The sequence below is a fragment of the Dasypus novemcinctus genome, chromosome 3, assembly GCF_030445035.2.
Source record: "Dasypus novemcinctus isolate mDasNov1 chromosome 3, mDasNov1.1.hap2, whole genome shotgun sequence".
NCBI classification, from domain to species: Eukaryota; Metazoa; Chordata; class Mammalia; order Cingulata; family Dasypodidae; genus Dasypus; species Dasypus novemcinctus.
The window spans coordinates 96231796-96257519 of NC_080675.1; the positions used below are offsets into that span (position 1 = coordinate 96231796).

General features: G+C 42.2%; 1 protein-coding gene and 3 non-coding genes across 7 annotated transcripts; all 4 read right to left on the reverse strand.

The window, feature by feature from the left end:
• Positions 1 to 3502: 3502 nt before the first annotated feature.
• LOC101442087 (ribonuclease 4) lies at positions 3503 to 21285 on the reverse strand. Of its 4 annotated transcripts, none has more exons than XM_058293828.2 (2): positions 21128 to 21285; positions 3503 to 4686 (listed from the first exon to the last, which is right to left on the reverse strand). In XM_058293828.2, the coding sequence occupies exon 2, from the start codon at positions 4667 to 4669 to the stop codon at positions 4235 to 4237; it is 435 nt and encodes a 144-aa protein (XP_058149811.1). In that variant the 5' UTR covers positions 4670 to 4686; positions 21128 to 21285; the 3' UTR covers positions 3503 to 4234. The 4 variants fall into 4 exon arrangements, with proteins under 4 accessions (XP_058149811.1, XP_004482344.1, XP_071070183.1 ...); XM_004482287.5 differs by lacking the exon at positions 21128 to 21285 and adding an exon at positions 14947 to 15136; XM_071214082.1 differs by lacking the exon at positions 21128 to 21285 and adding an exon at positions 14966 to 15135.
• A 466-nt stretch (positions 21286 to 21751) lies between these two features.
• On the reverse strand, positions 21752 to 21823 carry TRNAP-UGG (transfer RNA proline (anticodon UGG)). Its single transcript has one exon. It is a non-coding gene; the product is annotated as a tRNA-Pro (tRNA).
• A 1429-nt stretch (positions 21824 to 23252) lies between these two features.
• Positions 23253 to 23343, reverse strand: TRNAY-GUA (transfer RNA tyrosine (anticodon GUA)). Its single transcript is given in 2 exon segments — positions 23253 to 23288; positions 23307 to 23343. It is a non-coding gene; the product is annotated as a tRNA-Tyr (tRNA).
• A 1156-nt stretch (positions 23344 to 24499) lies between these two features.
• On the reverse strand, positions 24500 to 24572 carry TRNAT-UGU (transfer RNA threonine (anticodon UGU)). The gene has a single exon. It is a non-coding gene; the product is annotated as a tRNA-Thr (tRNA).
• Between the last annotated feature and the right edge of the window lie 1152 nt (positions 24573 to 25724).

Here is a 25724-nt window from a genome sequence, read left to right on the forward strand (position 1 = left end):
ACACCAGGGACCCAAGAGTGCCTACAACTGCAAGGAGGAGAATTGTACCCATCATCCATGTGGAATCTAAGCCCCCTCTTGATGTAGAGGTGGAGTGGACATAATCATCCCAGGGTCCACAGAAGGAATAGAGTATGGATTAGAGTGGACTTACTGGTTTTCTGCTGAGGAACTATTGTGATTAGTAATGGAAGAAATTGTAACATTGATGTGGAGAAAGTGGCCACGGTAGGTGCTGATGGTAGGGAAAGGGAAGAAGAGGTATGATGTGTGGTCATTTTCAGGACTTGGAGTTGTCCTGGGTGGTGCTACAGGGACTGATGCTGGACATTGGATGTCCTGCCATGGCCCACTGGGTGGACTAGGGGAGAGTGTAGACTACAATGTCCATGTGGTGCAGCAGTGCTCCAAAATGTATTCACCAGGTGCAGTGAATGTGCCAAGATGGTGGAAGAGGTTGTTGATGTGCGAGGAGTGAGGTGAGGGGAGTGGGAGGGTATATGGGGACCTCATATTTTTTTAATGTAACATTTAAAAGAAAATAAAGAAGAAAAAGAAAAAACAAAAAAAAAGGACAATAGACCTGATTAGACATTTTTCTAAAAAATAAATACAGTGGGAAGAGTGGGGTGAGAGGGTTTGGGGGTACATGGGGACCTCTTATATTTTTTGAATGTAACATTTTTTAAAAAATAAAGAGATCATGGGGAAGAACAAACAAACAAAAAATAAAGATCTTACACACAAAAAATAAAATAAGTAAATAAATAAATACAAATGATTAAAAGACACATGAAAAAATGTTAAACATTACTAGTTATTAGTGAAATGCAAATCAAAGATTCAATGAGATATCATTTCACACTTATTAGGAAGGCCACTATTAACAAAACTGAAAATTACAAGTGTTGGAGAGAATGTGCAGAAATAAGAATGCTTATTCACCATTGGGGGAATATAGAATGGTACAGCCACCATGGAAGTCTGTTTGGCCTTTCCTAAGTAAGTTAGGCATAGGTCTATCAAGTATCCTGGCATACCGCCACTAGGTACATACCCAGAAGAACTGAGAGCAGTGACACAAATAGATATCTGCACAATAATGTTCATAGTGACATGATTCACAATTGCCAAATATGGAAACAACCCAGGTGTCCATCAACTGACAAATGGATAAGCACTTCATCCAGCTGTATGAAGAAACAAAGTCAGGAAGCATATAACAACGTGGATGAACCTGGAGAACATTATGTTGAATGAGGCAAGCTGGACACAAAGGGTAAATATTGTATGATTTCGCTATTATGGACTAAATATAATGAGCAAACTCATGGAGTTAATAGCTAGAATATAAGTCACCAGAGAAAAGAATGTGACTATGGGATGGAAAGCTGAAGTTTAATTGGTGCAGAATTGGTAAAAAAACTGTTCGGAAATGTTTGGAAATGAATAGAAATGGTGAAAAACACATCATAGGATTTGTAATTATTAATAGTAGCACTAACATATGGGTATGATAGTGATTTGTTTTCTGTTTCTTTTTTTTTTGAGTAATAAAAATGGTTAATATTGATTGAAGTAGCAAATATGCAACTCAGTGATTATAATAATTGCCATTGATTGTACAGTTTAGATAAATTATATGGCTTATGAACAAAAAATAATAGGGTGGGATAGCAGTTTGAGATTATTTATGAATTCCAAGAAGAAAGATTATGTTTTTAAATTAGTCTATTCCTCTGGTTGTGATACTCTTTGATTATATTAAATTTAATTGAAGAAGGAGGTAAGAGGAGGGCTGAGAAGGATTACTGATGCTTAATGTATGTAGAAGTTTTAATTAACTTGACTATAAAATTGTGGAAATGCATAGAGTTGATGGTAACACATTATAGTAACAGCTGGTTTATAAATGGGATTGTGTCTGAAAAGGGTAGTCTAGGGGTGTAAATGTCAATTGAAAGAAACCTAGAGAATAATCTAAGGACTGAATAACACAGTGAATCCAGAGGTGGATGAGAATTGTGGTTGATAGTAAAGATGCAAGAGTGTCCTTCTGTGAACTAGAGTGGATGTATGTCACTATTACAGGGTGGTGGGAATGTGGAGAAGCATGGGAAAAATACTATTGGTATAATCTATGGACTGTGGCTAACAGCAATATTGTCATATTCTTGCATCAATGCCAAAGATGTACTGTGTTGATAGAGGGGTGTGGAAAAAGTGTGCCAAATGTATGCTATGAACCATGGTTGATGGTAACAGTCTGAAGATACTATCTCATAATCTGTAACTAATGTTCCACCAAAGTGTGGTGAGTAGGTGAATACGTGATGTATGGGAATTCTACACTTGTGCATGATTGTTTTGTAAGTTCACAACTTCCTTAATAAATACATATTAAAAATAATATACTAGGGTGGGTTAGGGAGAAAATACACTAAAGGTGAGATAAGAACTATAGTTAGTAGTAATATTTTGATGATTTCCTTTCATAATTTGTAACAAATATTTCACAACGCAAGATATTGGTGGTGGGGTGATGTATGGGACTCCAGTATGATGTTATGCATGGTTGTTTTGTCAGTTCACAACTTTTACTATATACTTTTTGTGTATGTATGTTCATGTATGAATAATATAATTCAATAAATTCTTTTAATGAAAAAAAATTAATTGAAGGGCCTTTCATTAGATTACCTGTTAAGATTGCTTTTAGAGCTTTTTGATTTGACCATGTCAGTAAGGTATAACTCAGGTTGAGTCCTGCTCCCTTGGTGAGTCTAATATAAGTGGACTCATATGGACAGACAGACACACAGGAAGAAAGAGCTCTGTCATTTTTTATCCTGCCATGTGACAAAAGGAAGAAGGTTAAAACAGCTGGGGTCCTGGGGAGAGATGAGCCATTTATTTGCCTGATAGCTACAGCTGAGATTGGGAAGTGATCAGAACAGTTGAGACTGATACAGAAGCCCAGGAAAGAAATAAGCCTGGTGCCAGAAAAGAAGAGGACTACAGGATCATTTAAGCACAGAGTCAACAGGTATTTTGCATCGGCATCCCTTTGGCAGACTTATACAAGTGGGTTTGGGGAAAAATACACCAAATGTAAGTTAGTAGTTAGTAGTCATACTTTGACGATGCTCTTTCATAATTTGTTACAAACGTTTGACAACAACGCAAAATATTTGTGGTGGGGTGGCATATGGGAGGTCTATATGATGTTAGGTATGTTTGTTTTGTAAGTTCACAACTTTTACTATACACTTATTGTTTATGTATGTTCATATATGAATGATATACTTCAATAAATTGCTTTTAAAATGAAAAAAAGTTTGTGTCATAGTCATGGATCTGATGGGCATTAGTCTTTAACCAGAGCTCATGAGGAAGTTGTGGTGTGTGCATGTTTGGAAACTAAAGAAGAATTAAAAGACAATAAGAGAAAAAAAGAGGAGACATCATACTCAATAACTATAGCACGGTTTGCTCAGATACCTATAGTGTAAGTTCTTTATTACAGGGAACATGAAAATTCTCTCAGTCAGGAAGAGCTAATGAGTCTTAAAACATTGACTTACAAGGACAATTGAAAAGTTTGGGAGAAAAAGTGAACATTTCTTACATCATTTCTTGATCTTATTAGACCCAAACATAACAACAATGCCAAATTATGCAGGCAGAGCTCTTATTTTGTCAGTATATATTTCCAAATTTTTGAAAGCTTCCCCCAGTAAGCAAGTTTTGGGAATAACAAAAAGCAGATAATTTGAAAACATTCCTTATAATGAAGTAGAAAAAGCCTTGCATGAGTAGCCAGAGAAACTAGATTTTTGTGTCACTAACTTTGTGGCCTTCAGCAAATCACTTAATTTCTAGCTTGTATATTAATATACAAGAGCATGATCAGCATCACAGGTTGCTATGGTATTAAAATGAGCTACTTTAGATGAATTCTCTTTGAAATACTATATAAATGCATATAATGGTTAAGTTCCATAGACTATAATCAGCATTATAATAGAAAGTTTATTAGAGCAAAGCCCAGATTCAGTTTTGTGTCTCCATTTCTCTTTGATACAGTTAGTTAACAGAATGGGTTATATAAAGAAAAAGAGTAAGAAATAAGCAGAGAAGTTAGAACCTGGGATAGCTCAAATGCATTACTCATTGCAATTTAAGGAGTAATTTACAGGCCAAGCACTGGGCTCTAACCCCTACAGAGTGGCATCTATCTGTCAAAGTGCACAGGCACCTCTGGGTTACCCTCACAAGCAATGACAACTCGTCTAGTGCTGGCCATGGCCCGATATCTACAGTTGGGAGTTCTGGAACTTCCCGTCTCCTTGCAATCTGTGACCTTCACTACACCCTCATGGCAGTTCATTTTGCCATTCTTGCACATGATACTGGTGGTGCTGCAGATACTACGAATGTTCCAGATGTCTTCATGGATGAAGGTGTTGAAGTGCTTGCACTGATGTAATGTCATCTTCCGTCTTTGCATCATCAAGTTGCAGTAGCCATTATTCCCACCTGTCCCCTGAGGGTCCACGTGCTGCCGCAGGAATCGTTGGTACATGTAGTCCTGGCCACAGGAAAGCTGCACCAGCAACACGGTCAGCAGCAAGAACAGAAGCAATGAATGGGTCCTTTGTAAAGCCATCGCTATCTTAGATGAGCCTAGAGAGAAAGCAGGGGGCAGGAGAAAGGGAGGTAAGAATTGGGGCACTGGAGAGGTGTGGTGAGACTGGCAGGATGATATTTCTTCACTTGCAGCCGTCTATAAATCTCTTACCTCCTTCTTTTACGTACCATCTCCCTTTCTCTGCTCACAACTTTTCCCACCCTTGCTTCCAAGGGTGAATACTTTGCAAACATGATCTCCCTGAGAGTAAGAGCCTTCCTCTTTAATAGAGAGAAGTTGCCATAGCTAGTACAATGACTCAGGGCAGAGACTGACTGAATCTTTTTCCAATGTCATTTTAAAAAAAAGAACAACCCAAAACCAGAGCAACAAAAAAACAGAGCACAGTCCTTTGAAGAGAGCAGATAAATATTGGTTGAACGAGCTAATAAATGAAATGAGGGAGCTAATGAATAAATGAAATTTACAGATATAGATAGTGAAGTTGTTTACTAGGCTTGTGAAAATGAGTATGGAAATCTAAGAAATATCTTACAATAATTCTGAAGAGCGTAGTTTCCACAAAAGAGAACTTGGAATGCCTTCCTTTCTTCCTCCCTCCCTCCCTCACTCCTTCCTTCTCTCCCTCTTTCCCTTCCTTCTGTTCTCTTGCTGTTTCTGGGCACAACTTAACCTTGAGACCTTGGGACGTACTCCATTCTCAGGTATTTAGCTTTAATACTCTGCTTGAATTGTCAACAACTGTTGGTAGTTATCTATCTTCTCTAGTTCCAAGATAATTTGCCAGCACTTCTAGGCAGTGAAAATTAAATGTAGATTCTATACGTTTAAAAAATTCTCCAGAGCAACAATAAAGAAAGCATTGCCATATAGTCCGGATCATTCATTGTTTTTGTTGACTGATTGAAGAAAGGAATTCAGACCTACCTGACTCCAAAGTCTGTGCCCTTTCCACTACACTCTCCTGGTAGTCTTTCTTACCCCATACTCCCAATATTCAGGATGTTAAAGGCGTTTGTGTTCAGAGTTGCTTCTTCTCTCTAGCAAGATGGTTTCATTGGAGGTTAAGGGGATGGAAAGAAGAGGGGGACCACATACCAATACTGATGCTACCAGTGTATTGGGATACACTGGAACCAGATGCTACCAGTGTATTGGGATTGCCATGAACTGTAAATCCACTTGCCATTTGAAGTTAGGGCTGACACTAAAGCAAAGCAAAGTCATCCCTGATTCAAATGGAAGTAAACGACCCAAAGCAGCAAGGAAATATTTTTTTGTAAGTGAGAAAGACCCATCTCTAAATGTACAGATTGACCCTATCTGAATTCCTGGTTTGATGTATGTGAGTACTACTGTCCCTTGATTTGAAGATGCTGCTTCATGATGGCAGATCACATTGTCCTGAGTAGATAAGAGTTCAAATGGCTGATTCATTCCACCTAAAGTCTATCCTTTGGTTAATGGTCATGAGCACTATCAAACATAACTACATTATTTTAAATGTCACTTTCTAGATCACAGTCACCTTTGCCTATGTGAAGAAAAACATAAAGCTTTATGTCATATTCTTGTGTCTGCAACTGTAGATAAGAGATATGGTGTTAATAAGAGGATGGATTATGGGACAAAGGGTAGCAGGGATATATGAGGCTTGATTCAGTCCTCACCAAGATCAATGGGTACAACTTCTGAAAGTACACTTAATATTTAGATAGCAGTTCCAGTACAGCAATGTCCTTTGGGTTATTTTTCCAGCAGCAGCTCTAATTTTGCATGGTCTTATCTACTTTCTCTCATGATGCTTTTTGGCAACCAAAAAGATGGTTTTACAATTAAGACCTAAACTATTCATGGATGAGAAGCCCATGGCCTCAGCCACACTAACAGAGTTAACAAGCCATAGAAAAATATTTGGGAACAGACATCCATTGTAGAAGTAAATGGGTACACCTCAAGGCTCTATCTGCAAGAGACAATGACATGATACTGAAATCGTCCCAACACATACTTTTTTGTTTCTTTGTTTGCTTTGGTTTTGTTTTATACTCTTTCTTCCTCTTTTACTTTCTCTTCTCTTTCTGGAACTCCCCTGACATATATGTTGTTGTGTTACATGATTTCATTCAATTCCCTTAGTTTCTGCTCAATTTTTTCCATTCTTTTCTGTGTTCTTTTCTCTCTTCAATTTCAACTATCTTCAGTATCACTTGTTCTTTCTTCTACCATTTAGTGTCTGCTGTTGTATGCCTTTCGTATGTCTCCCCCACCCAGAGATGGCTCCCTTGTCTGTCTGCTCATTGTCTCCACTTGTTGTGTCTGCTCATTATCTCTGTTTGTTGTCTCTGTTTGTTGTGTCTGCTCATTGTCTCTACTCATTGTGTCTGTGCATCTTCTTCAGGAAGCACCATGAACAGAACCAGGAACCTCCCATGTGCTCAAGCCACATCCACTCCCTGCTCATTGTGTCTGCTCATCTGTCAGCTTATTGTGTTAGCCTGTTACATCACCTCATTGCATCAGCTCATCTTCTTTAGGAGACACCAGGAACCGAACCCAGGACCTCCCATGTCAGAGGTGGGTGCCCAACTGCTTGAGACACATCTGCTCCCTGCTCATTGTGTCTGCTTGTTCATCAGCTTGTTGCATCAGCTTGTCTTCTTTAGGAGGTACTAGGTACCAAACCCATGTGGGGGGTAGGTGCCCAACTGCTTGAGCCATATCCACTCACTCAACACATAATTTTTGCTCAGGGCTTTCCCAAGACTTTCTTTACTGCACCTTACTGACTCTCAATAAGAACTTCTTTTGACACTGTGGTCCCAAAGACCTAGTCCTGACATAATAACTGTGTGACCTTGGGTAAATCTCTTAGGATATTCCTTCCTGAGTAAATTGAGCATGATAATCCTATCTACCTCTTAGGGATCTTAAAAATCAATGTAGAGTGCTTATCACAATGATTAGTGTTCAATTAATGCTGGCAATTCTTATTTTTATTGTTTACATTTATCTTGGTTCCCTGATTCATTCAACATGGATAAAATAATGAATGATTACACTGAATTGTGTATATTAAAGTTCTCCCTCTATTCTGTAGAGTACCTGGTAATTTCAAGAAATCGGAAGGCTGTTTTTAAACTATAAAATATCTTAGCTACTGGAATATATACTGTGTTCTGAAAAAAAGTGTTCCTGTCCAAATTACACGGGATTTTCTTCCTTGGAGGTCATCATTCTTCAAAGGGCTTAACAACTGGGGGGGGGGGGGGGGCGGGGGGGCGGTTCTCCTCTTTTCCTTACAAGACACAACAGACAAGGGCTTCAATTCCTTAAAGATTTGCTGGAGATAAAATATCTTGCCTGTGCCTTGGCATTTCATTCCAAACAGCTTTTGGTTATGATGGAACAAGAGGCCCACAGTGAAAAACACTAGGATAGGCTATCTAACAGCTATCTCCATCCAACAGGAGAGGAAGCACCCCAACCCACGGCCATGCAATTTCCTACAAAGCAGTCATTTTCCCTAATGCCAGAGCCATTTGTGCTATGATAATGCCCCACGGGGAAGTCTGGAGAAGATGTGATTTTCACAGTTATGGTCTAATCACTATAATAAAGTTCCACACCTTTTACTTTCTCCTCTATGGGAGTCACTTTGTCACACATCCAGGAGAGACTAATGGTTATAGAAGTTGAGAAAAGGTCCACAAATTCTACCAAAGATGGGGAGTTTCTCTCTCCCTCAGAGGCTTTTGAGCTTTTTATAATAAGGTAAATTTTCTAATAAAAGAGGTTTGGAATACTCTTCTCCCTACTTTCTTAGAAAGTGACTTTCAATTTTAAAATAGCCTGTGTCCCAGTGGAGAGATTCCTGTGGTGCGTGTGCCCTATTTCTCTATCCCCTTCCTCTACAAGCCTGAGCACTTTCAGTGAGGATGGGCTCTGCCAGACGGTACCTGGACACTGGTAACCAGGACCATTGGCACAGTTCAGGGCAATGCGGCAACAGGAGAGGCCACCACTGGCAGCCTTGAGACCCCCAAAGTCACATACTAGCTGCAGTAAAAAAGTACGGCAAACTAGATGGCTTCAAACAACCGAAAGTTATTGTCTCACAGTTCTGGAGGATAAAAGTGTGAAATCAAGACGTCAACAGGGCCGTGCTTCCTCTGAATTCTGTGGGGAAGAATCTGCTCTGTGCCTTTTTCCTGGCTTCCGGCCGGGGCTGGCTGGCTTCCATGGCACTCTCTGCCTCAGTCATGTCTTTCTCCCTTCTGTCTCCCTGTCTGTGTCTAAATTTCCTCTTCTTATCAGGGCCGCAGGCACACTGCATTAAGGGCCTACCTGGCTCCAGTGTGACCTTATTTTAACTGCCTAATATCATCTGCCACAACCCCATTTCCAAAACAGGCCACTTTCTAAGATATTAGGGATTAGTACTTCAACATACCTTTTGGGGGAACACAATTCAATCCATAGTAACTGTTAAACTAGTTGTTTATAATTAATTTATTAACAACGACTTTCTAAATAAAATATTCAGGCACCTATTTATAGAGATCAGGAAACAGGAAGCTAACCACTGAACCTGTGGATTGACTCATGTATTTTACAAAAAGAGTGTCTGTCAACCTAAGTTTTTGTTTACTTGAAAACAAATCTAGTTGAAGAAAAATAAGCAATAAGTTGGAATCTTTCTATAACTTTCCTAAGACACCACAGTTGCTAGAAATCAGTTGATAAAGTAGAAGGTTAGAGAGAAAATAATGGAATCAAACCTTTTGAACTTTATATAAAAGAAAGACAATGTCCTGTGAGAATTGTCAAACCAACATCAAAATTACCTCCTGCATAAGACAAGAGGTGGCTATGCTGAACAGATTCTGGTATTCATTCAGGATTGTGTGTGTATATGTGTGTGTGGTGAGGGAGAGAGAGAGAGAGAGAGAGAGGAGAGACTGCAATTAATCTGTTGTTACTTAGTCCTAACTTCTTCTCTCTAAGATCTCATATTTGTAAAAGTAGTAAGTAGTATCAGCTTATTGAATAGCAAAAACAAAACAAGACAAAAAAGATAAAGTAACCACAAACAAAAGCAGTTTGCCTCGCCTGAAAATTCTGCTCAGTGGCCATGAGCCCTGGAATTGCCTCAGCTCTATCTTGTAGAATCAATGTGTCATCATTACCTTCAAGGAAAGATAAACCCCACCTCCCCACTCTCCACTATCCCCCAGAACAGACAAATAAGGAAACAGGCATATCTATTCCATCCAGTCTTCTTGGGGAGCAGCTGGGTAGAAAAAATGGGAAAGATCAATATGGTATAAATCAGTGAGAAGATTTTGATTCTTCCTGATTTCAGAGACACTTTTATTTCTTAAACACGTGGTAAAACAGGAAACCAAAGATCCAGGCAATTTCTTTTCTGGGCCCCAGGCAATGAGTTTGCAACCGTTTTTCTGGGGAGTGAAGGGGAAACACAAGGGGAAGACAGCACTGTCAGCTCCGGGCCAGCGCCCTGCTGGTTACAGCTGGAGAAAGGACTCATCAAAGTGGACAGGCAAGCCGTTTTCACAGGCAACAACGATGTGCCTGGACCCAGCCGTGGCTCTGTACCGGCACGGAGGCCGGGGGGACCCTCCTACATGCCTGCAAGTGGTGACCTGGAAAGGAGACTTGCTTATTCTTAAGTTTGCTCCATGAGGGTTGCCGTTCTTATTTTCACAGATGGCTTTGATGCTGCCCTTGTTGCCATGAACAAAGGTGTTGGTGTCTTTGCAGGGTGTGGTCAGGCCTCTTCTCTCCATCATGCTGTCACAGTATCTGCCATTCCGGCCCCTTGGTTTGGCGTCATAGTGCTGGGTCAGGAAATGTTTGTACCTGGAGTCATCCTGAGTCAGGGTTGGTGGGGTCAGACCTAGACCCAGCACGAAGACCAGTAACAGGGGGCCCAGGCCCATCACCATCTCTTCTAACAGAAGCTCCTGCCAAGGGCAAAAGGAGGTGTGGTAGGAGCACAGAAGAGCATTGCCAAATTAGGCATGAAGGACAGGCTTTTCTCCCAACAGGGCATCATAAATGAGGTATTTGCCATCACATGTGACTCTGTCTTTTCTTTTCCCTCCTCAATTAACCTCACACCTCTAGTCAACCCACTCCTTTGGAAAGTGTAACAGTTTCCTCAACACAACTTCCAATCTCAACCATTCATCCCTATTTCTTAAGATCATTGAGTCTTTTTATCAGTCTTAGAATCACAAAATCTATTCACCTTCTTTAATTCAATTATTACATAAGCCCCTACAAGGCACCAAGCACTGAGCTAGGTCCTGGGAACACAAAGACCATTAAGACACATCAAATGTCTCCCTAAAAGCAGAATGTAGCATCCAGGGGGAAGGGATGGGAGCTCCAATTTACAGAGATGAGAGAGGAATATAGAAGGTGAAAGCTGGGAAGAGGAGGGGCTTAGAGGGAACCCTGAACTCAGGGAAGAGTCAGCCAGAGGATTGTTGAAGACCAGGGTTCCAGGTCCGTAAGTCAATTGGGTGGCTAGCTGCGAGGAGAGCAGTTCACCCTGATGTTTAGGAGGCAGACCTACCTCTCCAAGAACTAGAAGGTTCACACCCCAAAGTGGAAGTACTATAAACTGTTTAGAAAGAACAGGAAAAGAGCATGGAAGTGGGTCTGGGTTAACTCTTAACAGGATATTGAAGGAGGGATTCAAAGCAAATTCCATTGTATTGGGAGCTTATCACTTTGGAGACAACCTGCTTTTCTCAAAGAATATTTTCTATACTTTCTCCTGCATATGTTCATGGATAGTCACCCAACAGGCAAATGCCATTATCATGTGGTGGTGGGTGGGGGTGGGAGACCTCCTAAGCCCTTTTTCATCAAATCAAAGGCCTTACAATTTGCTGTAATGATTCCTTAATGACTTCCTCAAAAGAAGGAGAAAAAGAAGTAGAGAATTCTTGCCATCATCTCTCCAGAGCTGTCAATCTCATACCATCCCGGGTTGGTGCGTCACAGACACACAAACACAGGCATAGACTAAATATGGTGCATGTTCCTGGGGCACGATTTTAACTCAATGATAGGTCATTTAAAAGAGAATTAAGTAAATGTGATTGCAATGAAACAAAACAAAGTTCTTATCAACCTTTACGATTATATTTCTTAAGAAATTTGAAGATTTGAAAATTCAAAGATATTTGATGTTGCCAGCAGGTAGTTTCTGACTATCCCTTTAGCTGACATGGTTACTGTTCTCTACCCTTAGGAGTACTTAGGTAAAAATTTTAAGGAACATCTGAAGCCTTTAATGAAAACCACTCTAGACCTACCCTACATTATATCAGACATATGAGAAAATACGCAAATACCAAAATCATACCAAGGACCAATATTACTTGCTGTAAAATTTTAACTGATGTTTATGATTTTGTTTTTAAAAATAGTTAATCTATTAGTAGCTTAATTTATGATGGACTATGATTCCTTTGCAATAATCACACATACTGAGAAATTCTTACAGAGGGAGAAAAATCTGAAGCTTCAAATTATTCTTGAATAAAATGGTTATAAATCCTAAATTTAAAAATAAATGGTACATTTATGTACTTATTTGTAAGTTTTTATTTGTGCTTTTTTGTTTGTGGAGTTAAGAAACATTAATTTCATATGTGCAATATTTTTGTAACCTTTAAAAAGGCTATGGGCCCTAGTACCGGTATGGTATTGATAAACAGCTCTGGGAGTATTACCATAAATCTAGAAAGATAAGAGAACTCAAGGCTCTACTGTTTACATAGGAAGTCATGTGAAAGAGTGAGCAAAGTTAGTTCTCTTTCTAGTGAGCATTTGTCATTAATCCACCTTGTCTACTTGGTTAATAATAACTGCTGACAAATTTTGTACACTACTGAAGAATACCAAATTATACTCTAAGGAATTTTTTGGTCATTCCACATTTGCCAAGCCCTTTTCATCTACTGAGTGTCTTCTCTTTCTAGTATTTTGGGACACCTTATCAAAGTTTTATTAATTTGTAATCAACTAAGCCTCTTACTCTGCCATAGAGATATATTGGCAATTGTAGAATCACGTGCTCTCAGGACTGGAAGAGATCTTGTAGGTCACACAGTCAATGACCCTCTGTCAGGTACCAGAATCCCAGAGTTCAAAACTGAGGATGTAGAACCAGAGCTGGTAGTACCTAAAAAAGGCAGTGGGTGGCAGTGGTAGATAAGAATGTTGCCAACGTCCTGGCGCTGTAGAAGGAACTGTGGGTCCCTGTAGCAGTGCCAGTGTTGTACTTATGGGGAAAAGGTTGCTGACAAAAAGGGAGTCTCAACTAGCGGGCCTGTCTAGAGTCTCTGTCCAAACACTATGCTTTAGGTAGTAAGACCAAGGACACCTCCCTAGAGCAAATGTCAAAGCAAAAGTCACACACCTGAGGATCTGACCACGAGGATATCACAAAATAAAGAAGATTGACCAGTTGTCAGGTTTTATGGGCACCATTTCTAAGCAAACAATCGCTTATCTTGGGCTAACAATCGCCTGTTTACTTGTCAGTGTTTCCTACTGGTCTATAATTTACAAAAGGGCAAGGCCCATGTTGGTCATCCTTGGATCACAGGGCCTGACTCCTATTAAACTATATATGATTGACTTTATTACCCTCTCCAGGCCTAAGCTTGCTCTTTTATAAAATGAGTTGCTAGCTCTAAAAGTCTGAAACTCTGTGGTTCATATTCAATACAAGAAAGCTTTTCTTAGTTTCACCATTAAAAGTCCAGTGAACATGAGCTTACAAAGACATGTGCATATAAGTTTATTTAATAGCATGTGCCATCAGCTGGACAAAGTAGATGACAGGGTAGCCTGTGGCTCAGTCTCTCTGAGATGCATTATCCCTCAAGGCTCAGCACATAATCCTTTCCATTCCACCTCTAGTTAAGGCACTGGACTGACACTACATGGGGCTTTGCTTCCTAAAAAACACATCCCAGTCTGGAGAGGTGAAGAGATAGCTTTGTTTCTGATCTGCAGAATTTCCATGTTCATCTTATAACAACTCAGCTAAGGTTTATCTCTGGCTTATTGTAATCTTGACTCCTTGACACATCCAGAATCCAAATCCCAGCAAGCACTTATTGTGACCACCAATATCTAATATGTGCTTCCCCATTCATGACTTCCTTATTCATACATTTAATTCTAAATTTCCCAGAAAGCAAGGTAAGCTGGAGTTGAGAAAAAGCAAGTAAGAGACAGACTATTTGTAGCATAGACGTGAACCCACCCAGACCAAGGGTGCTGCTTGCCTCATCCTAGTGGTCAAACAAATATGCATGTCCTTCTATATTGAAGCACATAACTGCCAACCAGCTTTTCACAAGTGGAATTTGTCTCAGTTCTTCTTTAGAGTAACTTTATCCTCCTTCTTAAACCAATCTCTTAATATTCACAAGAATTAATGTCCCCTACCTCTCCCCACAGGCCTTGGTTTGTGTCCAAGAGAGCTATCAAACTTCATGCAATGGGAAGTCACCTTGACAGTGTATGGTTATAATTTCCAAAAATATAGTTTCATATTCTTATATTTTCTAGGGCATTATTCCCCAAAGTGAAAGCATTAACACCCAGTACATATATTCCCCATACTTTCTTTACTTCCTTCCTCTTTTCAACCTGCCACCGTAACTTCTTTTGATCTTAGGATATGTTCTACTATGCTTTTTGTTTTGTTTTGTTTGTTTTTATTTCTTTCCCCTTCTTCCCCCGTCCCCCTCCTCCCCCCCCCCCATCTGCTCTCTGTGTCCATTCGCTGTGTGTTCTACTACGCTTTTAAAGAACATCCAAAGATTTTTTAAAGAAAGAAATTGGCAGGGACGGTTAGAAAGAGACAATACTAAAACTTACTTTGTGTTTCTTTCTCTATTAAGCCACATATAATGCCTGTACCCAGAGGATCCAGAGTCAATGGCATCCACAGACCTTTGGGGATTTTATTGCAATTAAGAATCCCACTGAAATCTTTACTGGTACTCAGTCTCACTAATTTCCCTTTATCCACACATTGACTACCCCAAAAGAAATCTGCTTTCATTTTAAACTTTATAATCCAATTTGGTTTTGTTTTCCTAGCCCATGAGCTTGGGCCCAGAGATTTTAAAGAGGGAAAATGGTCTCACTGAAATGGGTGGATGGTTAAAAATTATATATATATATATATATATATATGCACAGCACACACACACACAAATAGAACAATAGATTACCCAGAAAGAAGAATCTTACAAAAATCTGGCAGTTTCCTTCCAACCAGAGATGCGTTCCTGCTGTTTGTTTGAGGAGATAGTTTCCAGCTGGGTGAACCTGGAGATACCTCCTGGTTCTGATTATAAAGTATTCAGATGAACAGGGTGGGGAGATTAGAGATGGCAAATCCCCAATCCTGGATAGAGAAGTGAAAACCAGGATCACTGTTTTGGACAAATGAAGAGAGTCATTCACCTCTTCCCTAGGCAGGATTGGGTCAAATATTAACCCACCTAAGTGAGTTAGACATTTGCCCTGGGAAGTGAAGTTTGAAAAACATGATCTTTTGTCCAAAAGCTACCTTTTTCTGAAGTCCAGGTTTCTTACTCTTGCCCACGACAGGACTGAGGTTTCATTGTTCACATGCAATAGTCCGGATCCAGAAGATATCGTCTCTGATCTTATGGGCCAACTCCAAGAACTGCCTTTGGTCTCCCAGCAGGATGCTTTCCACTGCATTTTCTATTTATTTGCATAATTTGGTTTCAAAAAAGGATACTATGCAGGTCATTCCATGGACTTCACTGAGCCAGGAACGTGCTTCTAGAGAAGGTTATGTGACAGCTCTCAGTTCTCTGCCCCTCACCTCAACCTCCCAGACACTAGCCCCCAGAAATGTCCTTGCCATGTTCCTTGGGCTCCTCTTTCCTTGGGCTCCTCTTTCCTTTCATTCTTACCTGTTCTCAAGACATTAAATGTCTTTTTCCTTGAAACACTGTTGCAAAATCTAACATCTCCACTGATATTGCATCTACTCACAAAGCAGATTTGTTGCTTATAGTGGAAGAAGTAGTTGGCTAAAGGTCACCAGGATCACTTTATAGAACCTATAGCTTCAAAAAGGTACCCACAGTATGCTAACTGTTTCACAGACCCCCAGTACCTACCTATACTGGTACTGGACCTAGAACAGTGTTATTTCTTTAAAAATCCTCAACCGTTTGTCGTCACCCACCCACTTTCAAGTATTTCATTTCCCTGTATTTGAGATGGTATCATTTAAAGAATGCCTGCCTGCCGGTAAAAGAAAAAAAAAGAGAAAAAAGGCACTTGGAATCGTCATAATACTTACAATAATCACTGTTAATAAGCCCCTTTCATTTTATGAAGTTTGTACATACATGATTTCACTTCATCTTTACCAGGGCCATGTGAAGTAGATATTATGTAAGTCTGTTTTGTTTATGGTGGAACACTAAGATCAAACAACCAAAGAATGAATGGTCGAGTCAAACTTCAAACCCTTCATCTGCAGGAAGGCGGCTTCTCTTGACAGAGTGGGGCTGTAACAATGCCTCCTCTATCAGCCCTTACTGACCCTCCTCAGCCCCACCCCAACCACCCCAGGAGCAGCTGCCCACTTCTTTCTTTGTGGATTTATTGTGTCCAGTACATATGCTTGGCTAGCCAAGCATGGAGCAGGGGTCCCGAGCTGACAGCTTAAGCTGCATTGACTCTAGACTTCAGACAAGTCTGGGTGTATCTGATATGCTAGTGAATCAGTGTGAGTGAAGCCTATTTGCCTAAAACTCTGTGCTGCCCCAGGATTCATCCTGAGGGAAGAAAATGCTGAGTGGAAGGAGAAAGACATAGAGGCCATGGAGCACTGTTTGGGGGGGGGGCGGGGTGGGTAGAGTGTGTGCCATTCAAATCCTTTCCTGATCCAGCCTCCTGGGTACTACAGATGGGGCACGACCATAAAAACTTGAATAAAAATAAAGGTTGTTTTGTGAAATCACTCTATGATACTGAAAGCACATGGCAAGTCAGTGTAAAGACCTACACCAGAAGGTGGACAGGGAGTGGCATAGGCGGGTGAGGGCAGGAAGCAAAGTACCTCTCCCCCTCTTGAGGATCCTGATGGGTCAAATTTGAGACAGGTCTGGACAAAAGAGCTAGAGCACCAGGCCAGGCCAGTTGAACTGCCAGTGGGGAAGAGGACACTGTAAGTTTGCCATCTTCAGACATTCTCTGTAGGTCTGATCCATTAAATGGTAGGGAGAGACCTCACAGAGGGTACTGAGGCAGGAAAGGAGTAAAAAGGCAGCCTTCTTTTGTAGGTGAAAAAGGTTTTCACTTCAAGTTGGTGTAATCTGGGAAATGTAAACTGTTAACCATCATTCCTTTGAAGACTAACTGATCTTATTGGTGTAACTCTCTCTCCATTAGGTGGAAGAATGATTGTCTTATTCATCTCCATAGTCTTAGTATCTAAAAATAGTGACTGACACCTGGGAAGTGACCATTAAATGTATGTGGAATAGAAAAATCTCATTTTTCTGACTGTAGTTCCCAAGTTCTTTTGTTATCCCCCTTGCTTTTCAGGAATACACCATCTGATTTCATTTTGGAGTCTCCAACCATGCCAACTCTCCTGACTTCCCTCAAGGCCTACAAGCACAATTAGGTTGAGTAGCAGTTAATAAACCAGGCAGGCCTGATTCATAGGCCTGGGTAGTGTAAGTGTAGGAAGGCTTTCAAGGTTTCCAGGAAAGTTCTGCTTCTGGCTTACCAGATAATTCTTGCAATGTCACTGATACACAGTCCCCACTTCAATGCAAATATCACTAGAAAGGTAAACTCTTTAAACAGCTACCAGTAATTTACACATCCTTGGGCATGTGCTCCAGAGCCTATCTTAAGAATAGTTTTGGTAAGTGGAATGGTCTGAGGTTTTAAGGAGGAAGAAAAGTGGTCCACATTGGGAGCCTGAAAACAGGCAAACATGATCGCTGTGTCTGAGCTTCACTTTTTTCCCTGTCTCCATCCCTTCCCCCTACTTCCCCAACCAAATCCTGAGCTAAAAGGGAAACAAGGTTGGGAACAGTGACAAGAGAACCAAGCAAACTGCCACAAATTGCTTTTCCTCAGTAACTGGTGCCCCAGGGCTACTGGAGTCTCTGGAGAGGAGGAGATAGGCAAACAGCTGGCCAGTACATTTTTTTTCTGCCAAATGCCAAAGTTCAAAATGTCTCAGGAGCAAAAAGAAGTAAAGAGACAAGGAGTCCACAGAGTGGGGCCTCCACCCACATCTGACAGACTGCCCAAAGGCAGTCTTTTGGCAGATACACCATTTGCAAGTGGTACCCATTTTAAATTATTCACACATTATTTTTTAAACAGACTCTGAAGAACAGAGCTCTAAAAGTTATCAACCAGTCCTTTGTTAGGAAGGACAACTACCAGACCCGTGGCAACATCCCACCTACCTCAACAGTCCTTGACAGAGCAGCAGCCCATGCTCACAGCCTAGCATGACTAGATCAACATGACACTTTGTGGTGGTTTGGAGCTACATGGACCCCAGAAAAAAACATGTTTTTAAACTTAATCCATTCCTGTGAGTGTGGACCCTTGGTTAAGTAGGACTTTTTAATAAGGTTTCTTCAGTTAAGGTGTGGCCCACTTCAGGCAGGATGGGTCTTAATTCTATTACTGGAATAATTAATTCAGACAGAAGGAGAAAGCCACAGAAGGTGGCTTAACATCATTGGAACCTGAAGAAGAGGGAGAGACCAGGAGATGCCATGTGCCTCGTCATGTGACAAGCCAAGGATCAAGAATGCCAGCAGCCATCTCTAGATGCCACAGTCTTCAGGGGAGAGAGCATGGCCTTGATGATGCCTTCATTTGGACTTTCTCTTAGCCTCTAAATTGAAAGCAAATAAATGCCCATTGTTTAATCTGAACCATTACATGGTATTTGCTTGAGCAGCCCAGGAAATTACAACACCCTTCTATGATAAATCTCGCAAAACCAGAGATAAGGCACATTGCCACAACATACAGCACGCACACACATAGTTCCATGGACTGAGGCACCAGCTCGCTAAAATGCAGCAGCCTCTGATGTTAGAGTTATGCAGTTGTGCTGGGGAGCAGCCTCCAACCCCTTGAACACTGCCAGGTCCATTCTCTGCCTCTGGGCTTTCACCTACAGCCCTGGAGGATTCACAATTTACCCACACGGTAGACAATACAAAAAGCCAGTGGTGAATGGTTGCCTTTGTTTTCTTTGTTTCTTTTTATACTGGCACCATAAGGTTATGTTGAAACAGAAAATAGGGTTTTGACAGAAACATTTTAGTAGTTCATTAAAATGCGTCTAGGTACTTACTCATTTGTATTTCAAAGTACTTACATCAAGATATTATAGTCTGTGATGAAGAACATTATATCTTTGTCAATAATTTGAATAGGTGTGAAGCAATTACCAACTGAAAAAAATACTCACCTGTTTAAAAAATATTCTGACAGTTTGAACTTGCAAGTCATTCCTTTTTTCCTGGAATCTGTTGTCCATGTCTCTCTCCCTTAAGCCCATAGTGTCTCAGCACATAGACACAGGAAGCATAAGTTTGCCTCCCAGGGACTCCAGTGTTGGTTTACTTTACCCCCTTTCTAGAGTGTATGTGTTTAATTCTGCCTTGTATTAGAAGAAGTTTCAATTTTATGGAATTGAAGCTCCCATGGAAAGGAGGATCAGGCTTCCAGAAAGCTGGGACACTGTTGATTGAGGGAGAATGGGGGCAAAGTCCTGTTGATATGCCTATATTTACAAAGACAAAAATCAAACATTCACTTTTCTACAAACACTGGGCTTTGTGCCCACTTTTCTTTCCCAGGTATTTTAAGGCTTTCTTTTGAGAATAATCGTTTACAGCGATTTCTTTTTGCTCAAACACAGATAAAATTAAAGCTCCTAAAGAGGGGTTTCACCAGCCTGCCTTGGGCCACTTTCTTCTTATTCACCTACTTTAATTAACAAATCACACTGGCAAATGCTTCCAACAGTAACTTGACAAATCATTTTCTTTAGCCTGCTTATAAATTTATCTGTTCTTTCAACAAGAGTCAAAGTCATTCCTCTTTTCCTGGAATGCTCTTTCCCATTCCTGCTGAAAAACAATCGCCCTTCTCCACATTATTGGAATGCCTTCTTTTATCCCTCATGTTACTAACTCTCTCCAACCCAGCCCCACCCATGCAGCCATGGGATCAGAGAGGGAGGGGCCTCCCAGACCATATTCAACCCTTATTTCCCAGATGAGGAAACTGAGGAACAGAGAAAGAGAATATGACTTGTCCAAGGTCACGTATGACATTACAGGGGCTTGAGCTTTCCAAAACACTGCACAATTTTCAGATTCTAAACTAATTAATTTCTAGAAAATAAAGCTAATTTTAAATGTGCCACTGAGATTTGCCGTTAAAGGAAATCTACATTGACTACTTCCATAAATTAAAAAAAAACATTTTATTTTTCCTTTTTTTTCCTACTCTGTTAAAAAAAGTTTGATTGAATTAAAGTTTTGTCTGTAAACAAAATTATCCACTAGTGCTAACCAACCAGTTAGTACCCTTCTAGTTGGGTAGCTCTTTGACTACCTGAGTTTGCTTCTGGGAAGCTGGTCATGTACTAGTCAGAAAAGTTTGTCATGTGAGTTTCTAGTAATTACATTTATGGCCTATTATAAGGTTTTTTAATTTAACAGCGGGAGGGTCTTGGCTCAATTGAAATTTCCCCCACCGTGGTGTTGAAACGGTTTCTATTGTCCTTCCTGCAAAAAGATGTTCTGTTTTATCCTTTGATGTGATGTCTCAGAGTAAGAATGCTGAGGATCCTAATGTTTCAGTAAGAGAGCTTACAGCAAAGGCCATCTGCAAAGCCTGTCCAAGGATTTCATACTGGCTGAGGGTGGGTTAAGAGTGAGGAGACAGAAGAGAGTAAAAAGAAAATGAAATCCCCAAATTTTGCTTGCAAACCCTCCTTAAATCTGGTGATCCACTTAAGTACAAAGCAAAGAATCCATAGTTTTTGAGTAAGCACAGGCCTCACATGCCTCCTTTCGGCTCGCTAGTTCTGGGTTCCCCCCCGAGCCTGGCATTCGGGCTGGCATCTCTGTCCAGCTGCGGAGAGTGAACATCGCGTCTGTGGGGCTGTAGAATCACTAACTCGTACAAGAACTGGACTTTCATCTTCTCCCCATTACTCAGCCTCCCCGAGAAGCCTCATATTGGCTTCTGCTAGGTAGGGACTCCCTCGGCCAAAACGCCCCGCCAAAGTCATCAACAAGAAGGAGGGGTGTGGATACGAGGCGGCGGAAACGAACAGGACAGTGGAAAAGTTTTTGTTCTCACCCGCTTCTTCCCCCTTGTGCAATGGAAGCCGGTAGAAAACGCAAAGGCGTTCTTTTGAATCCTGCTCTGGATCCGCGGCCGGCAGGCGTACCGTGTGTGTGTATGTGCGGGTGTGTGTACACCGACGGGGCCGGGGTGCACAGAGAGGAGGAGCGCTGGCGTCCGAGCCTGCCTGTACTTGGACAGCGCCCTGTTTCTCGCAGGAGGCCCCTCCCGCCTGCACCCGCCCGCCCAGCAGGCGCCGCTGCAGCCCCAGCACTCGGCGTGGCCGGCGGGTCCAGACCCGTGAGCCGCGGACGGGAAGATCCTCGTTCCAGGCCAAACCCGACGGGCGGCGCCGGGATAACACGCCGTGGACGGCAGCAGAGAGCGGGAAAAAGGCCCCTGTTCAGGGCTGAGCGCGTAGCTCCCAGGCGTCTCCTGGCGGAGTGTCCAGGCACCCAGGGAGTTTCATCACGGTCCAGGAGTCTGCCCAATCTGCCTTGCGCTTATTCAGCGATGCTCAGTTTTGCAGGAAAGTTAAGAAACGTGAGAAAGTTTGTCATCGCGTTTAACTATTTCCCAAGTTCCTAACTGTTACAGTCAAACGGGAGGGGAAAAAGAAAAAAAGTAAGTCCCTAAAAAGGGCTCGTCCGGGATTTGAACCCGGGACCTCTCGCACCCAAAGCGAGAATCATACCCCTAGACCAACGAGCCACTTTATGAAGTGGTGTTTAACACTCACTCTAAATGAAAGTTTTCAGCCCCCTTGATTCTATTTAGATCTTCCTTCCATCTTCACGTAGTTTTATGTTCCAGCCTCCTTTGTGCTCACTGATCCACGTCCTGGTGGGTCTAGATTCTTGCTCAAGCCTGGAGGGAACCTGGAAGGAGCCCAAGGGCCGAAGAGGTGCTTGGCTGCAAGGCTGTAGAGTCCTGAGTCCCAGGACAGAAAACCGCAAGGTCTGTCGGTTTTTGCTACTACTTCGCATAAGCATAAAGTCCTACGAGCAAGTTAAGTGTGAATTAAAGTACCAGGAGCCAGAGTTGGTTAGGGGTGAACTGTGTATTGCTTAACCAGGCCGCTCGCAGTTTCCCTGAATGAATCAAGTTTTCCCTCTTCCCATCCTTGCTGAAATTGTTTTCTCAGTCTACAATTCCCTCTGCCAAGTCTCATTCTCAACTCTTGTCAAATCTTATTCCTCCTTCCTGCGCCAACTCAAAATTTTCTTGTGGAATTCTATTATAGATAAATATTTGAATTAAAAGCGCCTTGTCTTAAGTTTGCTAGCTGCTCCAATAAATACAATGGGATGGTTTAAATAACGGCAATTATCAATAATTGGTTCACGGTTTTGAGGCTAGGAGAAATTCAAAAGCAAGGTATCAGCAAGGCAAAGCTTTCTCCCCAAGACTGGTGTTTCAGAGCTGACCGCCAGCAATCTTCAGGTTCCTTGGATTTTCTGTCACATGGCAATGCACATGGCATCTTCTCTTCTGGGTTGTGTTGACTGCCAGCTTCGGGCTGCTCCAGTGTCTTCTCTCCCTGTTGCTTCTCGATAAGGCCTCCAGGATTAAGAATCATCCTGATTCAGCTGGGCCATACCTTAACTGAAGTAGCTTCATCAAAAGTTCCTATTTACAACGGGTCCACACACACGGGAATGGAGTAAGACGAAGAACACGCTTTTCTGGGTTATGTAACTCCAAGCCAGCATATGCCTTGTAAGGGCTTACCAGGACTGGAGGTGTATTGTAGAGTGGGTGCAGACACCAAGGCTCAAGGTCAGAGTGAGGCCAATCACTGTACTTAAGGTTGCACAGCACAAACAGGCAGACATGCACTCTTGTCTACCAACCAGTGGTCTTAGTTCGCTGACCTTTGGGCCGACTGGAAGCTAAAGGAATGTGCCCATCAAAGAAAGTAACCCAGAACCTTATCCAGTTGATTGAAACCTTTGGTTTGCTGTCATTCTCACAAGTAGGTACCTTCCATAGACAAGGGAAGCGAAGTAGAAATCCTTGAGATGAAAGAATTTATTTCTTTGGAAAAATGCCACGTGGGTTTGGCGAGAGACTGCAAGAGTCTATGCGAGAACGAATGGAAGGTCTTGCTTACGGCTGAGATGCGAACACCAAAAGTAACTCCTTCGAGCCGGAATCGAACCAGCGACCTAAGGATTCCTAGCGACTAGTTACACTACAGTCCTCCGCTCTACCAGCTGAGCTATCGAAGGAAGTACACAGTGGTACTTTGTAGAACCTCTTTTTTAGTAAATATATAAACAGAGCTGGCTGGTAGAAATTTTGATTGCTGGAGGGATTGTAAAGTCAGCCTGTGAGAAAATCCTGCGTGCTCAGTTCTGGGGACAATCCTTTCAGAGCTGGAATCTCCCCCTTCACTGAGGGACTTCCAGGCAGAGCCAACCTTGAACTCTTTACAGTCGACCCTGGAACTCATTCACCCGGAGACCATACATCTTTTGTTTTCCCGGCTTTGGTGAACTGGGACCTCGGCCGTGGGGGGTTGGAGGAGCCACGCAATTCTGACTGTGTAACTGCCGGCGGAGGAACAGGCGGAGCCTAGGGGCGTGGCTGGGGTAGTTTTCATATCCTCACCTCCTGGGCTTGCCTCTAATTCCAGCCACGTCTGAACCGGCGAGCTGCATCTGTGTTCCACTTACACGTCCACGGAGGCAGGGGCGGGACAGGGAGAAAGAAACCGGGTACTCAAAGTAGATATGGAATATAATAATACAGTTAAGCCTAATGCTTCTGTGAGAAGTCACTTTTGGAGAGGCTATTTTTAGCTTTTTCAAAGAAGCCATAATGTCTTTGAGTCAGTATAAAATTTAGTGACCCATGTCCTACCCCCAAAGTATGGGCCCTTAATTTTCCCCGCCGAGATACTGAGGAGTTCGGGAAACCACTTACTACTGAGGAATAGCCTATATCCTCCCGGAAGCTAACCGGTACGGCTGTCGCCGACTCCTCCCCTTGGGGATGGGGGCGGGGGGGGGGGGAGGGGGGAAGGAGGCCTCGCTCTCGGCTTCAAATCCAGACTGGTTGCGATGGGTTAGAGCCATTCTGCCGGCAGCCCTCATCCCAGCTAAGGCGCTCCGCGTTGGGTGAACCGGCTCCGGCGGCCAGAGTCCACGCCAGGCATAGCGTCATCAAAAGCTGGCAGCGCTTCCCGCAGCTTGTAACGACTCCGCCACATTCCAAGCAGCAAAGCAGCACTTATCCACTAAAACTAGAACAAAAGAGGAATAGGGTTTAGCTCAACGGGTGTTCCTTCTGGAAGTCTGGATGGTGGTCTATTATAATCCAATTACCTGGGTTGAACGCTGGACAAGTGGGGGAAAATTCCCAGAAAATATTGACTTCCTCTCTAGGCCCCAGCGAGATTTGAACTCGCGACCCCTGGTTTACAAGACCAGTGCTCTAACCCCTGAGCTATAGGGCCCCGCAAGGAAAACGACTCCCTCTTTTTCATAAAAGGACAGTTTACTATGTTTGCTGGGCCTTCCTACATGCAAAATGAGATGCGGTTTCGATCTGTCCCCCAACTTCGAGAACTCAGAGAGTATAGGCTCTTCCTGATTTTTTCCTGGGGATGGAGCATTGTGGGGACAAGTGGCAGGAACCACCACAATTGGAAAAAACTGTCCAGCCTGATACACTCTAACTCAGCTCTGAAGAGTAAAAATGGGAGGAGACTACCAGGTCCTTTAACTGAGAATGGGACATTCGCCCTTGGGTTTTCCCTTTGCCTCATAACATCCGTCAACCTGCTAGCGGCTACCCCTTCCAAGTTCTTTGGACTCAGGGACCTTTTTAACAGCTCCAAAGTCTCAGGTCCAGAGCAAATATTCGTTGACTATTTCGTTCATACCTTCATTCAACATTTACTGAACTTCACTGAATACTCACTACGCTAGGAGCTAGGGATCCTGGTATTGTCTTTGCCCTGAAGTTACTGACATAGTCTTGTGGAACAAAAATACTGTAGCTTTCATGAAAGAGAGCAGTGAAAAGTGGCTGGGCCAAGTGTTAAGTTGATCTGGCAGGCTTTCAGGAGGAAATGGGGCTTGAGCTGCACTTCGAAGGACAATTAAAATTTAGACAATGTTTGGGAGAGGAATGATTCCTGTAGAAGAAAATTTATGAACAAACTCTGAGAGAAAGCCTCAGGCATTTAAGGCTCCACAGCAGAACACTGACTGGGCAAGTCTCTTGAGAGTGAGGGAAGGTGAAAAGACAGGTTAGCAGAAGAAAGAAATTTCTGGAATGAAGTTAGGCCGCTTTAAAAATAGAAAATAAGGAGAAGCTGTAGGTTTATCCAGGGGCTGGCAGGAGAATCAGAATTTTAGGAAAACTAAAATCTAAATGAACATAGACATGGATATGCAGAATGAATTAAAGGTAAGAGCAAACAGTCAGCAGAACACCAGAGATGGACCATGGTGCAGAAGGTCAAACATCTAGCTGCAAGGTGGTAACACTCAGGGGAATGAAAAAGAGGGAGTGAATGCGAACAATATAGGGAAGGAAAATTCTCCTGAAAGTAGAAATGGAGGACAGTAAAGAAGAAAGAGGCAGGGAGGACTCTGGCAGA

What these genes read in the sequence shown, in the direction of transcription:
- LOC101442087 (XM_071214081.1), bottom strand. Translation starts at nt 10,620, where the DNA reads ATGGTGATGGGCCTGGGCCCCCTGTTACTGGTCTTCGTGCTGGGTCTA.